The sequence below is a fragment of the Pristiophorus japonicus genome, unplaced genomic scaffold, assembly GCF_044704955.1.
Source record: "Pristiophorus japonicus isolate sPriJap1 unplaced genomic scaffold, sPriJap1.hap1 HAP1_SCAFFOLD_253, whole genome shotgun sequence".
In the NCBI taxonomy this organism is placed as follows: domain Eukaryota; kingdom Metazoa; phylum Chordata; class Chondrichthyes; family Pristiophoridae; genus Pristiophorus; species Pristiophorus japonicus.
Window position 1 is genome coordinate 142,371 of NW_027252263.1, and position 18,191 is coordinate 160,561.

Below are 18,191 nucleotides of genomic sequence, written 5' to 3' on the forward strand. Positions count from 1 at the left end.
GCCTCCGTCGGCACTGCAAACTTCTATGGTTCCCCTGTATTAACTAAATAACCACCACCATCACCTGTCCCATTCTATAACACTTGGTTACAAAACCCCATTCTCCAACCCCCACCCCACCGTGTATTAACCCCACACTCTCCACCCCCCCACCCCACCGTGTATTAACCCCACACTCTCCACCCCCCCACCCCACCGTGTATTAACCCCACACTCTCCACCCCCGTGCATTAACCCCACACTCTCCACCCCCCCACCCCACCGTGTATTAACCCCACACTCTCCAACCCCCACCCCACCGTGTATTAACCCCACACTCTCCACCCCCCCACCGTGTATTAAACCCACACTCTCCACCCCCCCACCCCACCGTGTATTAACCCCACACTCTCCACCCCCCCACCCCCGTGTATTAACCCCACACTCTCCACCCCCCCACCGTGTATTAACCCCACACTCTCCACCCCCCCACCCCCGTGTATTAACCCCACACTCTCCACCCCCCCACCGTGTATTAACCCCACACTCTCCACCCCCCCACCCCCGTGCATTAACCCCACACTCTCCAACCCCCACCCCACCGTGTATTAACCCCACACTCTCCACCCTTCCCCACCGTGTATTAACCCCACACTCTCCACCCCCCCACCCCACCGTGTATTAACCCCACACTCTCCACCCCCGTGTATTAACCCCACACTCTCCACCCCCCCACCCCACCGTGTATTAACCCCACACTCTCCAACCCCCACCCCACCGTGTATTAACCCCACACTCTCCACCCTTCCCCACCGTGTATTAACCCCACACTCTCCACCCCCCCACCCCACCGTGTATTAACCCCACACTCTCCACCCCCCCACCCCCGTGTATTAACCCCACACTCTCCACCCTTCCCCACCGTGTATTAACCCCACACTCTCCACCCCCCCACCCCACCGTGTATTAACCCCACACTCTCCACCCCCCCACCCCCGTGTATTAACCCCACACTCTCCACCCCCCCACCGTGTATTAACCCCACACTCTCCACCCCCCCACCCCCGTGTATTAACCCCACACTCTCCACCCCCCCATCCCCGTGTATTAACCCCACACTCTCCACCCCCCCACCCCCGTGTATTAACCCCACACTCTCCACCCCCCCACCGTGTATTAACCCCACACTCTCCACCCCCCCACCCCCGTGTATTAACTCCACACTCTCCACCCCCGTGTATTAACCCCACACTCTCCAACCCCCACCCCCGTGTATTAACCCCACACTCTCCAACCCCCGTGTATTAACTCCACTCTCCAACCCCCACCCCACCGTGTATTAACCCCACACTCTCCACCCCCCCACCCCACCGTGTATTAACCCCACACTCTCCACCCTTCCCACCCCACCGTGCATTAACCCCACACTCTCCACCCTTCCCACCCCACCGTGTATTAACCCCACACTCTCCACCCCCCCCACCCCACCGTGTATTAACCCCACACTCTCCACCCCCCCGTGTATTAACCCCACACTCTCCACCCCCGTGTATTAACCCCACACTCTCCAACCCCCACCCCACCGTGTATTAACCCCACACTCTCCAACCCCCACCCCACCGTGTATTAACCCCACACTCTCCACCCACCCACCCCCGTGTATTAACCCCACACTCTCCACCCCCGTGTATTAACTCCACTCTCCAAACCCCACCCCACCGTGTATTAACCCCACACTCTCCACCCCCCCACCCCACCGTGTATTAACCCCACACTCTCCACCCCCCCACCCCCGTGTATTAACCCCACACTCTCCATCCCCCCACCCCCGTGTATTAACCCCACACTCTCCACCCCCGTGTATTAACCCCACACTCTCCACCCTCCCCCCCGTGTATTAACCCCACACTCCCCACCCCCCCACCCCCGTGCATTAACCCCACACTCTCCACCCCCCCACCCCCGTGTATTAACCCCACACTCCCCACCGCCCCACCCCCGTGTATTAACCCCACACTCTCCACCCCCCCACCCCCGTGTATTAACCCCACACTCTCCACCCCCGTGTATTAACCCCACACTCTCCACCCTCCCCCCCGTGTATTAACCCCACACTCCCCACCCCCCCACCCCCGTGTATTAACCCCACACTCCCCACCCCCGTGTATTAACCCCACACTCCCCACCCCCGTGTATTAACCCCACACTCTCCAACCCCCACCCCACCGTGTATTAACCCCACTCTCCACCCCCCCACCCCCGTGTATTAACCCCACACTCTCCACCCCCCCACCCCACCGTGTATTAACCCCACACTCTCCATCCCCCCACCCTCGTGTATTAACCCCACACTCTCCACCCCCGTGTATTAACCCCACACTCTCCACCCCCCCGTGTATTAACCCCACACTCCCCACCCCCCCACCCCCGTGTATTAACCCCACACTCCCCACCCCCCCACCCCCGTGTATTAACCCCACACTCTCCACCCCCCCACCCTCGTGTATTAACCCCACACTCTCCACCCCCCCACCCCCGTCAATTAACCCCACACTCTCCACCCCCCCACCCTCGTGTATTAACCCCACACTCTCCACCCCCCCACCCCCGTGTATTAACCCCACACTCTCCACCCCCGTGTATTAACCCTACAATCTCCACCCCCGTGTATTAACCCCACACTCTCCACCCCCGTGTATTAACCCCACACCCCACCGTGTATTAACCCCACACTCTCCACCCTTCCCCCCCGTGTATTAACCCCACACTCTCCACCCTTCCCCCCCGTGTATTAACCCCACACTCTCCACCCTTCCCCCCCGTGTATTAACCCCACACTCTCCACCCTTCCCCCCCGTGTATTAACCCCACACTCTCCACCCTTCCCCCACCGTGTATTAACCCCACACTCCCCACCCCCCCACCCCCGTGTATTAACCCCACACTCCCCACCCCCCCACCCCCGTGTATTAACCCCACACTCTCCACCCCCGTGTATTAACCCCACACTCCCCACCCCCGTGTATTAACCCCACACTCTCCAACCCCCACCCCACCGTGTATTAACCCCACACTCTCCAACCCCCACCCCACCATTAACCCCACACTCTCCACCCCCCCACCCCCGTGTATTAACCCCACACTCTCCACCCCCGTGTATTAACTCCACTCTCCAAACCCCACCCCACCGTGTATTATAACCCCACACTCTCCAACCCCCACCCCACCGTGTATTAACCCCACTCTCCACCCCCCCACCCCACCGTGTATTAACCCCACACTCTCCATCCCCCCACCCCACCGTGTATTAACCCCACACTCTCCACCCCCGTGTATTAACCCCACACTCTCCACCCCCCCGTGTATTAACCCCACACTCCCCACCCCCCCACCCCCGTGCATTAACCCCACACGCTCCACCCCCCCACCCCCGTGTATTAACCCCACACTCCCCACCCCCCCACCCCCGTGTATTAACCCCACACTCCCCACCCCCCCACCCCCGTGTATTAACCCCACACTCTCCACCCCCCCACCCTCGTGTATTAACCCCACACTCTCCACCCCCCCACCCTCGTGTATTAACCCCACACTCTCCACCCCCCCACCCCCGTGTATTAACCCCACACTCTCCACCCCCGTGTATTAACCCTACAATCTCCACCCCCGTGTATTAACCCCACACTCTCCACCCCCGTGTATTAACCCCACACCCCACCGTGTATTAACCCCACACTCTCCACCCTTCCCCCTCGTGTATTAACCCCACACTCTCCACCCTTCCCCCCCGTGTATTAACCCCACACTCTCCACCCTTCCCACCCGTGTATTAACCCCACACTCTCCACCCTTCCCCCCCGTGTATTAACCCCACACTCTCTACCCTTCCCCTCCGTGTATTAACCCCACACTCTCCACCCTTCCCCCACCGTGTATTAACCCCACACTCTCCACCCCCCCACCCCCGTGTATTAACCCCACACTCTCCACCCCCCCACCGTGTATTAACCCCACACTCTCCACCCCCGTGTATTAACCCCACACTCTCCAACCCCCACCCCCGTGTATTAACCCCACACTCTCCAACCCCCACCCCACCGTGTATTAACCCCACACTCACCACCCTTCCCCACCGTGTATTAACCGCACACTCTCCACCCCCCCACCCCACCGTGTATTAACCCCACACTCTCCACCCCCCCGTGTATTAACCCCACACTCTCCACCCCCCCACCCCCGTGTATTAACCCCACACTCTCCACCCCCCCACCCCACCGTGTATTAACCCCACACTCTCCACCCCCGTGTATTAACCCCACACTCTCCAACCCCCACCCCACCGTGTATTAACCCCACACTCTCCACCCCCCCACCCCCGTGTATTAACCCCACACTCTCCACCCCCGTGTATTAACCCCACACTCCCCACCCCCCCACCCCCGTGTATTAACCCCACACTCTCCACCCCCGTGTATTAACCCCACACTCCCCACCCCCCCACCCCCGTGTATTAACCCCACACTCTCCAACCCCCAGCCCACCGTGTATTAACCCCACACTCTCCAACCCCCACCCCACCGTGTATTAACCTCACACTCTCCACCCCCCCACCCCCGTGTATTAACCCCACACTCTCCACCCCCGTGTATTAACTCCACTCTCCAAACCCCACCCCACCGTGTATTATAACCCCACACTCTCCAACCCCCACCCCACCGTGTATTAACCCCACTCTCCACCCCCCCACCCCACCGTGTATTAACCCCACACTCTCCATCCCCCCACCCCACCGTGTATTAACCCCACACTCTCCACCCTTCCCCCCCCGTGTATTAACCCCACAATCTCTACCCTTCCCCTCCGTGTATTAACCCCACACTCTCCACCCTTCCCCCCCGTGTATTAACCCCACACTCTCTACCCTTCCCCTCCGTGTATAAACCCCACACTCTCCACCCCCCCACCCCCATGTATTAACCCCACACTCTCCACCCTTCCCCCCCGTGTATTAACCCCACACTCTCTACCCTTCCCCTCCGTGTATTAACCCCACACTCTCCACCCTTACCCCCCCGTGTATTAACCCCACTCTCCACCCTCCCCCCCGTGAATTAACCCCACACTCTCTACCCTTCCCCCACTCCCATGTATTAACCCCACACTCTCCACCCTTCCCCCCCGTGTATTAACCCCACACTCTCTACCCTTCCCCTCCGTGTATTAACCCCACACTCTCCACCCTTACCCCCCCGTGTATTAACCCCACTCTCCACCCTCCCCCCGTGTATTAACCCCACTCTCCACCCTCCCCCCCGTGAATTAACCCCACACTCTCTACCCTTCCCCCACACCCGTGTATTAACCCCACACTCTCCACCCTTACCCCCCCGTGTATTAACCCCACACTCTCCACCCCCCCACCGTGTATTAACCCCACACTCTCCACCCCCCCACCCCACCATGTATTAACCCCACACTCTCCACCCCCCCACCCCACCGTGTATTAGCCCCACACTCTCCACCCCCCCCACCCCACCGTGTATTAACCCCACACTCTCCACCCCCCCGTGTATTAATCCCACACTCTCCACCCCCCCACCCCCGTGTATTAACCCCACACTCTCCACCCCCCCACCCCACCGTGTATTAACCCCACACTCTCCACCCCCGTGTATTAACCCCACACTCTCCAACCCCCACCCCACCGTGTATTAACCCCACTCTCCACCCCCCCACCCCCGTGTATTAACCCCACACTCTCCACCCCCGTGTATTAACCCCACACTCCCCACCCCCCCACCCCCGTGTATTAACCCCACACTCCCCACCCCCCCACCCCCGTGTATTAACCCCACACTCTCCACCCCCCCACCCCTGTGTATTAACCCCACACTCTCCACCCCCGTGTATTAACCCCACACTCCCCACCCCCGTGTATTAACCCCACACTCTCCAACCCCCACCCCACCGTGTATTAACCCCACACTCTCCAACCCCCACCCCACCGTTTATTAACCCCACACTCTCCACCCCCCCACCCCCGTGTATTAACCCCACACTCTCCACCCCCGTGTATTAACTCCACTCTCCAAACCCCACCCCACCGTGTATTATAACCCCACACTCTCCACCCCCGTGTATTAACTCCACTCTCCAAACCCCACCCCACCGTTTATTAACCCCACACTCTCCACCCCCCCACCCCACCGTGTATTAACCCCACACTCTCCATCCCCGCACCCCACCGTGTATTAACCCCACACTCTCCACCCCCGTGTATTAACCCCACACTCTCCACCCCCCCGTGCATTAACCCCACACGCTCCACCCCCCCACCCCCGTGTATTAACCCCACACTCCCCACCCCCGTGTATTAACCCCACACTCCCCACCCCCGTGTATTAACCCCACACTCTCCACCCCCGTGTATTAACCCCACACTCTCCACCCCCCCACCCTCGTGTATTAACCCCACACTCTCCACCCCCCCACCCTCGTGTATTAACCCCACACTCTCCACCCCCGTGTATTAACCCTACAATCTCCACCCCCGTGTATTAACCCCACACTCTCCACCCCCGTGTATTAACCCCACACCCCACCGTGTATTAACCCCACACTCTCCACCCTTCCCCCCCGTGTATTAACCCCACACTCTCCACCCTTCCCCCCCGTGTATTAACCCCACACTCTCCACCCTTCCCCCCCGTGTATTAACCCCACACTCTCCACCCTTCCCCCCCGTGTATTAACCCCACACTCTCTACCCTTCCCCTCCGTGTATTAACCCCACACTCTCCACCCTTCCCCCACCGTGTATTAACCCCACACTCTCCACCCCCCACCCCCGTGTATTAACCCCACACTCTCCACCCCCGTGTATTAACCCCACACTCTCCACCCCCCCACCGTGTATTAACCCCACACTCTCCACCCCCCCACCCCCGTGTATTAACCCCACACTCTCCAACCCCCACCCCCGTGTATTAACCCCACACTCTCCAACCCCCACCCCACCGTGTATTAACCCCACACTCACCACCCTTCCCCACCGTGTATTAACCGCACACTCTCCACCCCCCCACCCCCGTGTATTAACCCCACACTCTCCACCCCCCCACCCCACCGTGTATTAACCCCACACTCTCCACCCCCGTGTATTAACCCCACACTCTCCAACCCCCACCCCACCGTGTATTAACCCCACACTCTCCACCCCCCCACCCCCGTGTATTAACCCCACACTCCCCACCCCCCCACCCCCGTGTATTAACCCCACACTCTCCACCCCCGTGTATTAACCCCACACTCCCCACCCCCCCACCCCCGTGTATTAACCCCACACTCTCCAACCCCCAGCCCACCGTGTATTAACCCCACACTCTCCAACCCCCACCCCACCGTGTATTAACCCCACACTCTCCACCCCCCCACCCCCGTGTATTAACCCCACACTCTCCACCCCCGTGTATTAACTCCACTCTCCAAACCCCACCCCACCGTGTATTATAACCCCACACTCTCCAACCCCCACCCCACCGTGTATTAACCCCACTCTCCACCCCCCCACCCCACCGTGTATTAACCCCACACTCTCCATCCCCCCACCCCACCGTGTATTAACCCCACACTCTCCACCCTTCCCCCCCCGTGTATTAACCCCACAATCTCTACCCTTCCCCTCCGTGTATTAACCCCACACTCTCCACCCTTCCCCCCCGTGTATTAACCCCACACTCTCTACCCTTCCCCTCCGTGTATAAACCCCACACTCTCCACCCCCCCACCCCCATGTATTAACCCCACACTCTCCACCCTTCCCCCCCGTGTATTAACCCCACACTCTCTACCCTTCCCCTCCGTGTATTAACCCCACACTCTCCACCCTTACCCCCCCCGTGTATTAACCCGACTCTCCACCCTCCCCCCCGTGAATTAACCCCACACTCTCTACCCTTCCCCCACTCCCATGTATTAACCCCACACTCTCCACCCTTCCCCCCCGTGTATTAACCCCACACTCTCTACCCTTCCCCTCCGTGTATTAACCCCACACTCTCTACCCTTACCCCACTCCCATGTATTAACCCCACACTCTCCACCCTCCCCCCCGTGAATTAACCCCACACTCTCCACCCTTCCCCCACTCCCGTGTATTAACCCCACACTCTCCACCCTTACCCCCCCGTGTATTAACCCCACTCTCCACCCTCCCCCCCGTGAATTAACCCCACACTCTCCACCCTTCCCCCACCCCCGTGTATTAACCCCACACTCTCCACCCTCCCCCCGTGTATTAACCCCACGCTCTCCACCCTTCCCCCCCGTGAATTAACCCCACACTCTCTACCCTTCCCCCACCCCCGTGTATTAACCCCACACTCTCCACCCTTCCCCCCCGTGTATTAACCCCATTCTCCCCCCTCCCCCCGTGTATTAACCCCACACTCGCCACCCTTCCCCCACTCCCGTGTATTAACCCCACACTCTCCACCCTTCCCCCACCCCCGTGTATTAACCCCACACTCTCCACCCTTCCCCTTCCGTGTATTAACCCCACACTCTCCACCCTCCCAGTATTAACCCCACACTCTCCACCCTTCCCCCCCCCGTGTATTAACCCCACTCTCCACCCCCCCACCCCCCCGTGTATTAACCCCACACTCTCCACCCCCCCACCCCCCCGTGTATTAACCCCACACTCCACCCTTCCCCCCTCCCGTGTATTAACCCCACACTCTCCACCCTCCCGTGTATTAACCCCACACTTTCCACCCTTCCCCCGTGTATTAATCCCACTCTCCACCCTCCCCCCCGTATATTAACCCCACACTCTCCACCCTTCCCCCCCCGTGTATTAACCCCACTCTCCACCCTTCCCCCCCCCGTGTATTAACCCCACACTCTCCACCCTTTCCTCCCGTGTATTAACCCCACACTCTCCACTCCCGTGTATTAACCCCACACTCTCCACCCCCCCGTATATTAATCCCACTCTCCACCCTTACCCCACCATGTATTAACCCCACACTCTCCACCCCCCCACCCCGCCGTGTATTAACCCCACTCTCCACCCTCCCCCCCGTGTATTAACCCCACTCTCCACCCTCCCCCCCCCGTGTATTAACCCCACACTCTCCACCCTTCCCCTTCCGTGTATTAACCCCACACTCTCCACCCTCCCAGTATTAACCCCACACTCTCCACCCTTCCCCCCCCCGTGTATTAACCCCACTCTCCACCCCCCCACCCCCCCGTGTATTAACCCCACACTCTCCACCCCCCCACCCCCCCGTGTATTAACCCCACACTCCACCCTTCCCCCCTCCCGTGTATTAACCCCACACTCTCCACCCTCCCGTGTATTAACCCCACACTTTCCACCCTTCCCCCGTGTATTAATCCCACTCTCCACCCTCCCCCCCGTGTATTAACCCCACACTCTCCACCCTTCCCCCCCCGTGTATTAACCCCACTCTCCACCCTTCCCCCCCCCGTGTATTAACCCCACACTCTCCACCCTTTCCTCCCGTGTATTAACCCCACACTCTCCACTCCCGTGTATTAACCCCACACTCTCCACCCCCCCGTATATTAATCCCACTCTCCACCCTTACCCCACCATGTATTAACCCCACACTCTCCACCCCCCCACCCCGCCGTGTATTAACCCCACTCTCCACCCTCCCCCCCGTGTATTAACCCCACTCTCCACCCTCCCCCCCCCGTGTATTAACCCCACACTCTCCACCCTTCCCCCCCCCGTGTATTAACCCCACTCTCCACCCTTCCCCCCCCCCCGTGTATTAACCCCACACGCTCCACCCTTCCCTCCCGTGTATTAACCCCACACTCTCCACCCCCCCACCCCGCCGTGTATTAACCCCACACTCTCCACACACCCCGTGTATTAACCCCACACTCTCCACCTTTTCCCCCCCCGTGTATTAACCCCACACTCTCCACCCTTCCCCCCCCCGTGTATTAACCCCTCTCCACCTTTCCCCCCCCCGTGTATTAACCCCACTCTCCACCCTCCCCCGTGTATTAACCCCACACTCTCCACACCCCCCCCGTGTATTAACCCCACACTCTCCCCCGTGTATTAACCCCACACTCTCCCCCCTCCCCCGCGTATTGACCCCAAACTGTCCACCCCCCCATGTATTAACCCCAAACTTTCCACTCCGCGCCACCCCCGTGTATTAACCCCAAACTCTCCACCCCCACCCGTGTATTCACTTCAAACTCTCCACACCGCCCCCGTGTATTAACCCCAAACTCTCCACCCCCGCCTATTAACCCCAAACTCTCCACACCGCCCCCGTGTATTAACCCCAAACTTTCCACTCCGCCGCCCTCCCCGTGTATTAACCTCAAACACTCCACCCCCGCCCCGGTGTATTAACCCCAAAATCTCCACCGCCCCTCCTCGTGACACAGACCCGTGTATTAACCCCAAACACTCCACACCCCGTGACACAGACCCGTGCATTAACTCCAATTCTCCCTGGCTCCCACCAACCCTTATGCAACCTATATTCGTCTATCTGCAGCTCTGTGTGGCCTAACCCAGGCTCTATCTGCAGCGTGTGGCTTGTCGTACAGACAGCATCTGCCACATTGCTTAAAATTAAGTAGATTCCTCCTCGAGAGACTGCAGTAATACTCTGTAGAGCGAGCAAGGTGAAAGGTAAACACTGCGTCATTTTCATGGACATGAAGTCAGGCAGATTCCAGATCAAGCGATCGGGCTGTGTAACTTTACCTTAATGCCCTCTTCATCATTGACCCTGCGAATCATTCTCACACACATCTCAGTCACTTTGGAGAAGGTTGGCTGCTCAATACAGATGTCGCGCAGAATCTTGATCACTCTCTTTCTCACACTGATACCGGTGTCCTGCAAGAGATTGTTAAAGAATAAGGCAACCTCTAAGAATGCAAGGCAAGAGCTGTGTAGATTCCTAGGTCGGCAGCACTTGTTATAATCACTTACGCCCAATATAACGTGGGACCCATTCCTTACAGGCTCTGGACCAGCTCCTGTCTGTACAGCAGCCAATTCACCAATGAATCATAGAATGATGCAGCACAGGAGGTGGCCACTTGGCCCAACTTGCCTGTGCCAGGTCTCTGAACCCCATTCCCCTGTTCTATCCCCGGAAATTTCCCAATTCCCGTTTGAACATGACAATTGAATCTGTTTCCACCGCCCTTTCAGGCAGCGTGTTCCAGATCACAACTTGCTGCATAAAAACAGATTCTCATCTCCCCTCTGGTTCTCTGCCTCCTCCGGTTACTGACCCTTCTGCCACCGCGAACAGTCTCTCCTTATTTACTCGATCAAAAACATTCAGGATTTTGAACACCTCAATCAAATCTCTTAACTTTCTCTGCTCCAAGGAGAACAACCCCAGCTTTTCCAGTCTAGTCACATAACTGAAGTCCTTCACCCCTGGAACCATTCTCGTAAATCCTCTCTACCCTCTCCAAAGTCTTGACATCTTTCCAAGTGTGATGCCCAGAATTGGACACAATACCCCAAGCTGGAGCCTAACCAGCGATCTATAAAGATCTAGCATAACTTCTTTGCTTTTGTACTCTATGCCTTTGTTTATAAAGCCAAGGATTCCGTTTGCCTTTTTAACTGCTTTCTTAACCTGCCCTGCCACCGTTAAAGATTTGTGGAATATATCCTCAAGCGGCTGCACCACCTTTAAAGGTTAGCGGAAGAGGGGAATATACACACTGCCCTGTGCAATTTGTATTGACAAGATCACAATGTAAATCTCAATGAGAGGGGCCGTCCTAGCTCATCCAATCAGGAAGGTTTTATCTAATTTAAATATTTCTGCAAGTCATTTCCTTGAAGGTTCCAGAACCCTAGCGTTAACACAAGCAGAGTCTCTGAATGACCATCCTTCCATCCCCCAACCTCCACAGAGGAAGGTAGGGAAGACAACACAAGGGTCATCGATCCAAAATGTTAACCCTGCTTCCTCTCCACAGATGCTGCCTGACCCGCTGAGATTTCCAGCATTTTCTGTTTTTATCCAGATTCCAGCATCCGCAGTATTTTGTTTTTGTATTTGGGACACAAATATTTAGCTTCCAATCTGTTGGGCAGCTGGATGCTCAGTCTATCTTCATCTCAGTTTAAATAATGACCATTTTAGAGTGCTGGCACAGGGGCGATGGGGTGAATGGGGAAAGGGCACAGCAATGGGACTAAAGGGAGAGCTCTTTCAGAGAGAGTGTACAGGTGCTGTGAACTGGGAGCAGCAAGTGAGTATACTCCTGCTGTGTGCCAGCACAGCCTTCGGCCGCCTGCGGAAAAGAGTGTTTGAAGACCAGGCCCTCAAATCTACCACCAAGCTCATGGTCTACAAGGCTGTAGTAATACCCGCCCTCCTGTATGGCTCAGAGACATGGACCATGTTCAGTAGACACCTCAAGTTGCTGGAGAAATACCAGTCCCACCCTCCCTTACCCTCAATGACCGTCTGTCCCACCTGTGACAGGGACTGTGGTTCTCGTATTGGACTGTTCAGCCACCTAAGTACTGATGTTAAGAGTGGAAGCAAGTCTTCCTCGATTCTGAGGGACTGCCTACGAGGGTGATGCAGTGAGCTCCAGTATCCACACTTTCAACCCTTAGTCAAGTGAAGGTTTAAAGTTCATACTTGAGTATGCACAGTATCTCAGCAAAACAACTCAACAGTCTGCATCAACCCAGAAAGACACGGCTTCCCACATTGCTGTCTTCTGGACAGACATATTCGTCTGCACTCAGGAGTTCAAACATTACTGTTGTGGCCAGTTCAAGGAAAAAATTTAAATTCTGCAACAGCTGGAAATACACAGCAGGTCAGTGAACATGTGAAGAGAGGTCAGACACCACGCTCTCCCCTGCAGGCACTGACTGGCATGTTGTACCTTTACATCCTTTCCTGGTATAACCATGGTTACTGGCAAGCATTATTCAGCCACAGGAAGGCCGAGTTGGTTCCTGGTGCCAATTTTTACCTTTTGCCACTGCTTTACACATCGTCATCAGGACCCAGATCGCTGTTTGGAGCGTGGGCAGGAGCATCGGCAGGAAGGGATCGTGGCAGAGATTCGGTAGGTAATCGTGGCAGAGGTTCGGCGAATGTTTGGTGCGGAGGGAGATTGTGGCGAAGGTGCGCCGAGTGTTTTGTGGCGGAGGAGCGGCGAGAGATCGTGGCGGAGGTGCAGCAAATGAGAGTACAAGGCTCAGAAGAGCCGAGGACCAGGGGCAGCACGGGCCAGCCCACACTGCGATATATGTGTGCACTGGGTCTGTGCAGCAGAGCAGAAACATAGACAATAGGTGCAGGAGTCGGCCATTCGGCCCTTCGAGCCTGCACCACCATTCAATAAGATCATGGCTGATCATTCCCTCAGTACCCCTTTCCTGCTTTCTCTCCATACCCCTTGATCCCTTTAGTCGTAAGGGCCACATCTAACTCCCTCTTGAATATATCCAATGAACCGGCATCAACAACTCTCTGCAGCAGGGAATTCCACAGGTTAAGAACTCTCTGAGAGAAGAAGTTTCTCCTCATCTCGGTCCTAAATGGCTTAGCCCTTATCCTTAGACTGTGATCCCTGGTTCTGGACTTCCCCAACATTGGGAATATTCTTCCTGCATCTAAGCAGGTCTCCAGTCGTCCTGGTTCAGCCCTTGCCACTGGATAAAGGCCTAGCTCTGTTGAGCCGTGTGGTGGCTGATGTGCAACGGTCACCACACGTTAAAAAATCCACGCACAGGCATCTTCCACCCCCTCAAGTGGAGTTCAGGACTGGAATATCAGGTCCATCATTGTAACATCTGTGAACTCATGTGGAAGCAAGTCATCCTCGTTCGAGGGACCGCCTATGTTGATAATAGAACCTGTGCTCTCATTTCAATCACCTCGAGCCTACGGTGCCGCTGTCTAACTCACAACATCGACAGTATATTTGGATTGTGTTGGATTGCGCCTTCTGCAGCAGCTAGGAAACAAACATACCAGTATCCTCTCGATCAACATGTCGTAATACTGCTCAGTGAGCTGAGGTCGGCTCAGCACAAAGCGACCCAATAATTCCACTGCTGCTTCGCGCACACTCGTGGAATTGTCCATCAGACGCCCGTGAACCCCGCGTTGCATGTCCAGCTGTAAGGAAAAAGCACAATGGCTCTACAATGAGAATCAGCAGCAAAAGCATCAAGGTCATGCAATGTAAGTGAGGCAAGAGAATCAGAACCAGCATGTAATACATGACTGCTCTCTGACCCAATACACCGAGGACCTATGCAAGATCATTCTTCTCATTTTGCAAGTAGCTTCCTGATTTTCTAGTCTGCACATGGGAAGATTTGCTTTGAATTGCATGAGAGATTTAAAATCAGGTCCTTGAAGACGTTCGCTGTAAACACAACTTTACAGAGGAAACACAATGTTAGCAGAAGAAAAATAAACCTTTACCCTTGCAAGAATGCTGGGATCCACAGCGACTACCTCAGACAGACACTTCATGGCCTTTGTTCGTACAGCGATAGCACTTTCCCCTAGTACACGTAGAATCTGTAAACACAACACATCATCATATCCAGTACCCAGCATTCGAGGTATTTCCATCAATAAGCCACCACTTCACCATGTCCTGCAAACCCTCTTCTCTATTGCTACTTGATCCCAATATATATCCCAGCAGCATAGTGGTTATGTTACTGGACCAATAATCCGGAGACACAAGTTCATATCCCACCACAGCAGCTGGTGAATTTAAGTTCAGTTAATTAAACAAATCTGAAATTATAAAGCGAGCATCAGTAATGGTGTCCATGAAATGACCGGATTGTCAGAAAAACCCAACTGGTTCACTAATGTCCTTTAGGGAAGGAAATCTGCCGCCCTTACCCGGTCTGGCCTATATGTGACTCCAGACCCAGAGCAATGTGGTTGACTCTTAACGGCCCTCAGAAATGGCCCAGCGAGACACTCAGTTGTACCAAACCACTGCATAAAGTCAGCGCACGGACTGCAGCAATTTAAGGCTGCTCATCACCACCTTCTGGAGTGCAATGAGGGGTGGACAATAAAAAATGCCGGCCCTGCCAGCAATATCCACACCCCAAGAATGAAGAAAAAAAAATATTTGCTTCAAAGACCTTTGCTGGTAACTTATTCCATGTGGCCATTACTCCTCCCTTAAAGCCCACCCTGCCATTTCCGACCCTCCTTGAATGCCCCGAAGACTGTGTCCATTTCGCCAGTAACTCTGTTAGAATCCCTCCAGTTAGCTTTCTGTGACTCTCGGTTCCAAAACAGCCCCAACAAAAGTTATAGAACCATACAGCACAGAAGGTAAATCGGCCCATCATGTCAGCGCTGGCTCTTTGAAAGAACCAGTCCCACTCCACGACCCTTTTCCCATAGCCATGCAAATTTCTCCATTGCAAGAACTTATCCAATTCCCTTTTGAAAGTTACTACTGAATCTGCTTCCATTACCCCTTCAGGCAGTGCATTCCAGATCACAACAACTCGCTGTGTAAACAAAATCCTCTTCTCCCCTCCGGTTCTTTTGTCAATTACCTTAAATCTGTGTCCCCCTGGTTACGGACCCTTCCGTCATTGGAAACCGTTTCTCCCTATGTACTCTATCAAAACCCCTAATCATTTTCAACACCTCTATTAAATCTTCCCTTAACCTTCTGTGGTCTGAAGAACAATCTCCAGTCTCTCCACATAACTGAAGTCCATCATCCCTGGTACCGCTCTGGTCAATCTGCACCCTCTCTATGGCCTTGATATCCTTCCTAAAGTGTGGTGCCAAGTCAAAGACCAGGAGAACTCCCAGCTCCCCTTCCATTACTGTCATGGATTATGTTACATCCACCTGGAAAAGTGGACAAAGCTTCAGTTCAAGGTCTCATCTGATAGTCAGCACCCACTAAAATGTAGCACTTCCTCAGTACTGCACTGAAATGGCAGCCGAGATTATGTGCTCCAGTCTGTGGAGCGGCGCTTGAACCCATGGTCTCTCACCTTGAGGTGAGGTGGCTACCACTGAGCCAAGTGGGTATTCTGAATTTAAAACTAAAACAGATAAGGAATTGAACTTCTCCACACACAAAACCAGATCACCCCCTCCAGTCTCTGATGCACAATGGCATTTGGAAGAAAAGGCCATCCAGCACATAAAACCTACTCTTTCCAGAGTCCACACATTGCAACCGTAAACATGGACTCTCCGCACTCCCCTCCTTTAATGTATGCACACATGTTTGTAGAGCTGTTGCATTGTGAGTGGCTTAGCCAGTCACGTGGTCTTCACAAGACTCAATAAAACTCCAGTCAACTGGGTCGTGGTCATCCACGATGAGGTATGCAGTTGTGAGCCTAGCGGATGAGCTGGTAATGTGTAAAAGCTGTCTTAATAATCCAACTAGTTCTTAATAGCAATGTGTTGCTATGAATTCATAAGCAAAGAACCTATGAAGCAAATACATTACCTCCCAACAAGGGAGCTTTTGCACCTCCCTGTGAATCAAATAGATCGAGTAATATGTCTGAAGTCCTCAATCCCTTTTCCAGACAGATATTCATCAAATTCCCTTTGAAAGCAGTTTATACCTATCAAATTCCTTTTGAAAGTAGTGTATAGCTATTACTCACCTGTGTCAAATAAATATCAAAGCTCTGTGCAAACGGCCTCATAGAGGCCAAGTATCGGACAATCAGACAGGCATCCTCATAGTCCACATTAGCAGAGTTCATTCTGTGGGTGCAAATGGAAACTAGTCAGACGCACAAGGCAAGGAGCGAAGTCAGCACGACTGAAGGTGTCCCTGGAGAGCAGCTAAAGATTTGTTTAATGGCCTGGAAGTAATCCACCTGGCTGGTTATTTCAGTGATCTATTTAGCTAGAATTAAAAATCTCTCAGGTTTAAGAGATTGTACACGGCAGTCTGTGGGTTCAGAGTAAACACAGTTTTGGGGACTGTTGAACGATCCTGTGTCCACCCTTCCTAACCATGCACCATTTGGAATGAATGAGCTAGCAGGCAGTTCCAGCATTGATGGTAAATCAGTGTCAGAGCAGTGGGAGACATTCAAGGAGGAGATCCTGAGGGTACAGAGCAAGTATCTAGAGCCCCCTGGAAGTCAAACGACACACAGGGTAAGATAAAGAAAAAAGGGAAGCTTATGACCGATACCGGGAACTCAACACTGCAGAAACTCGAGAGAAGTATAATTGGTGCAGGGGTGCAATTAAAAAACAGACCAGGAAAGCAAAGAGAGAGCATGAAAGAATTTTGGCAAGTAAAATCAGGGAAAACCCAAAGATGTTTTATAAATACATTAAGAGTAAGAGGATAACTAGAGAAAGAGTGGGGCCTATTAGAGACCATAAAGGAAATCTGTGTGTGGAGGCAGAAGACGTGGGTAGGATTCTTAATGAATACATTGAATCTATTTTCACAAAAGAGAGGGGTAATGCAGACATTGCAATGAGGGAGGAGGAGTGTGACATATTAGATGAGATAAACAAAGTGAGCGAGGAAGCATTAAGGGGCTTAGCAGCTTTGAAAGTGAATAAATCCCCAGACCCGGATGAAATGTATCACAGGCTGTCGAGAAGTACAAGAGGAAATAGCAGAGGCTCTGACCATCATATTCTAATCCTCTCTGGCTGCAGGTGAGGTGCCAGAGGACTGTAATGTGTGCGCACACTGGGCCCGTGCAGCAGAGCTGGTCTCCAGTCGTCTTGGTTAACCCTTGCCACTGGACCAAGACCTCGCTCTGTCAAACCCGTGTGGTGGCTGGTGTGCAACGGTCACCCCACGTTAAAAAAATCCACGCACAGCATCTTCCACCCTTCAGGATATAGTTTGGGATCTGGAATGTCAGGTCCTTCATTGAACTCATCCTTTTTTGGTGTGGAAGCAAGTCATCCTCGAAACGAGGGACCGCCTAAGGAGGAGGACTGCTAATGTGGTATCTTTGTTTAAAAAGGGAGAAAGGGATAGACCGAGTAATTACAGGCCAGTCAGCCTAACCTCAGTGGTGGGAAAATTATTGGAAAAAATCCTGAGGGACAGGATAAATCTTCATTAAGACACGGATTAATCAAGGACAGTCAGCATGGATTTGTTAAGGGAAGGTCGTGTCTGACTAACTTGATTGAATTTTGAGA

The 18,191-nt window shown here is 54.3% G+C and overlaps 1 protein-coding gene across 1 annotated transcript in view; it reads right to left on the bottom strand.

Annotated features, from left to right (window-relative positions):
• The window catches only part of nipblb (NIPBL cohesin loading factor b), a gene marked incomplete at its 3' end in the record, with an annotated part of 524,975 nt that overhangs the window by 128,918 nt on the left and 377,866 nt on the right, over window positions 1-18,191 (bottom strand). Inside the window, exons 28-31 of the mRNA XM_070871482.1 lie at window positions 16,670-16,772; window positions 14,475-14,573; window positions 14,016-14,162; window positions 10,748-10,882 (exon numbers count right to left, since the gene is read on the bottom strand). Coding sequence (XP_070727583.1) covers window positions 10,748-10,882; window positions 14,016-14,162; window positions 14,475-14,573; window positions 16,670-16,772 — 484 coding nt within the window. The remainder of the gene's footprint in view (window positions 1-10,747; window positions 10,883-14,015; window positions 14,163-14,474; window positions 14,574-16,669; window positions 16,773-18,191) is intronic.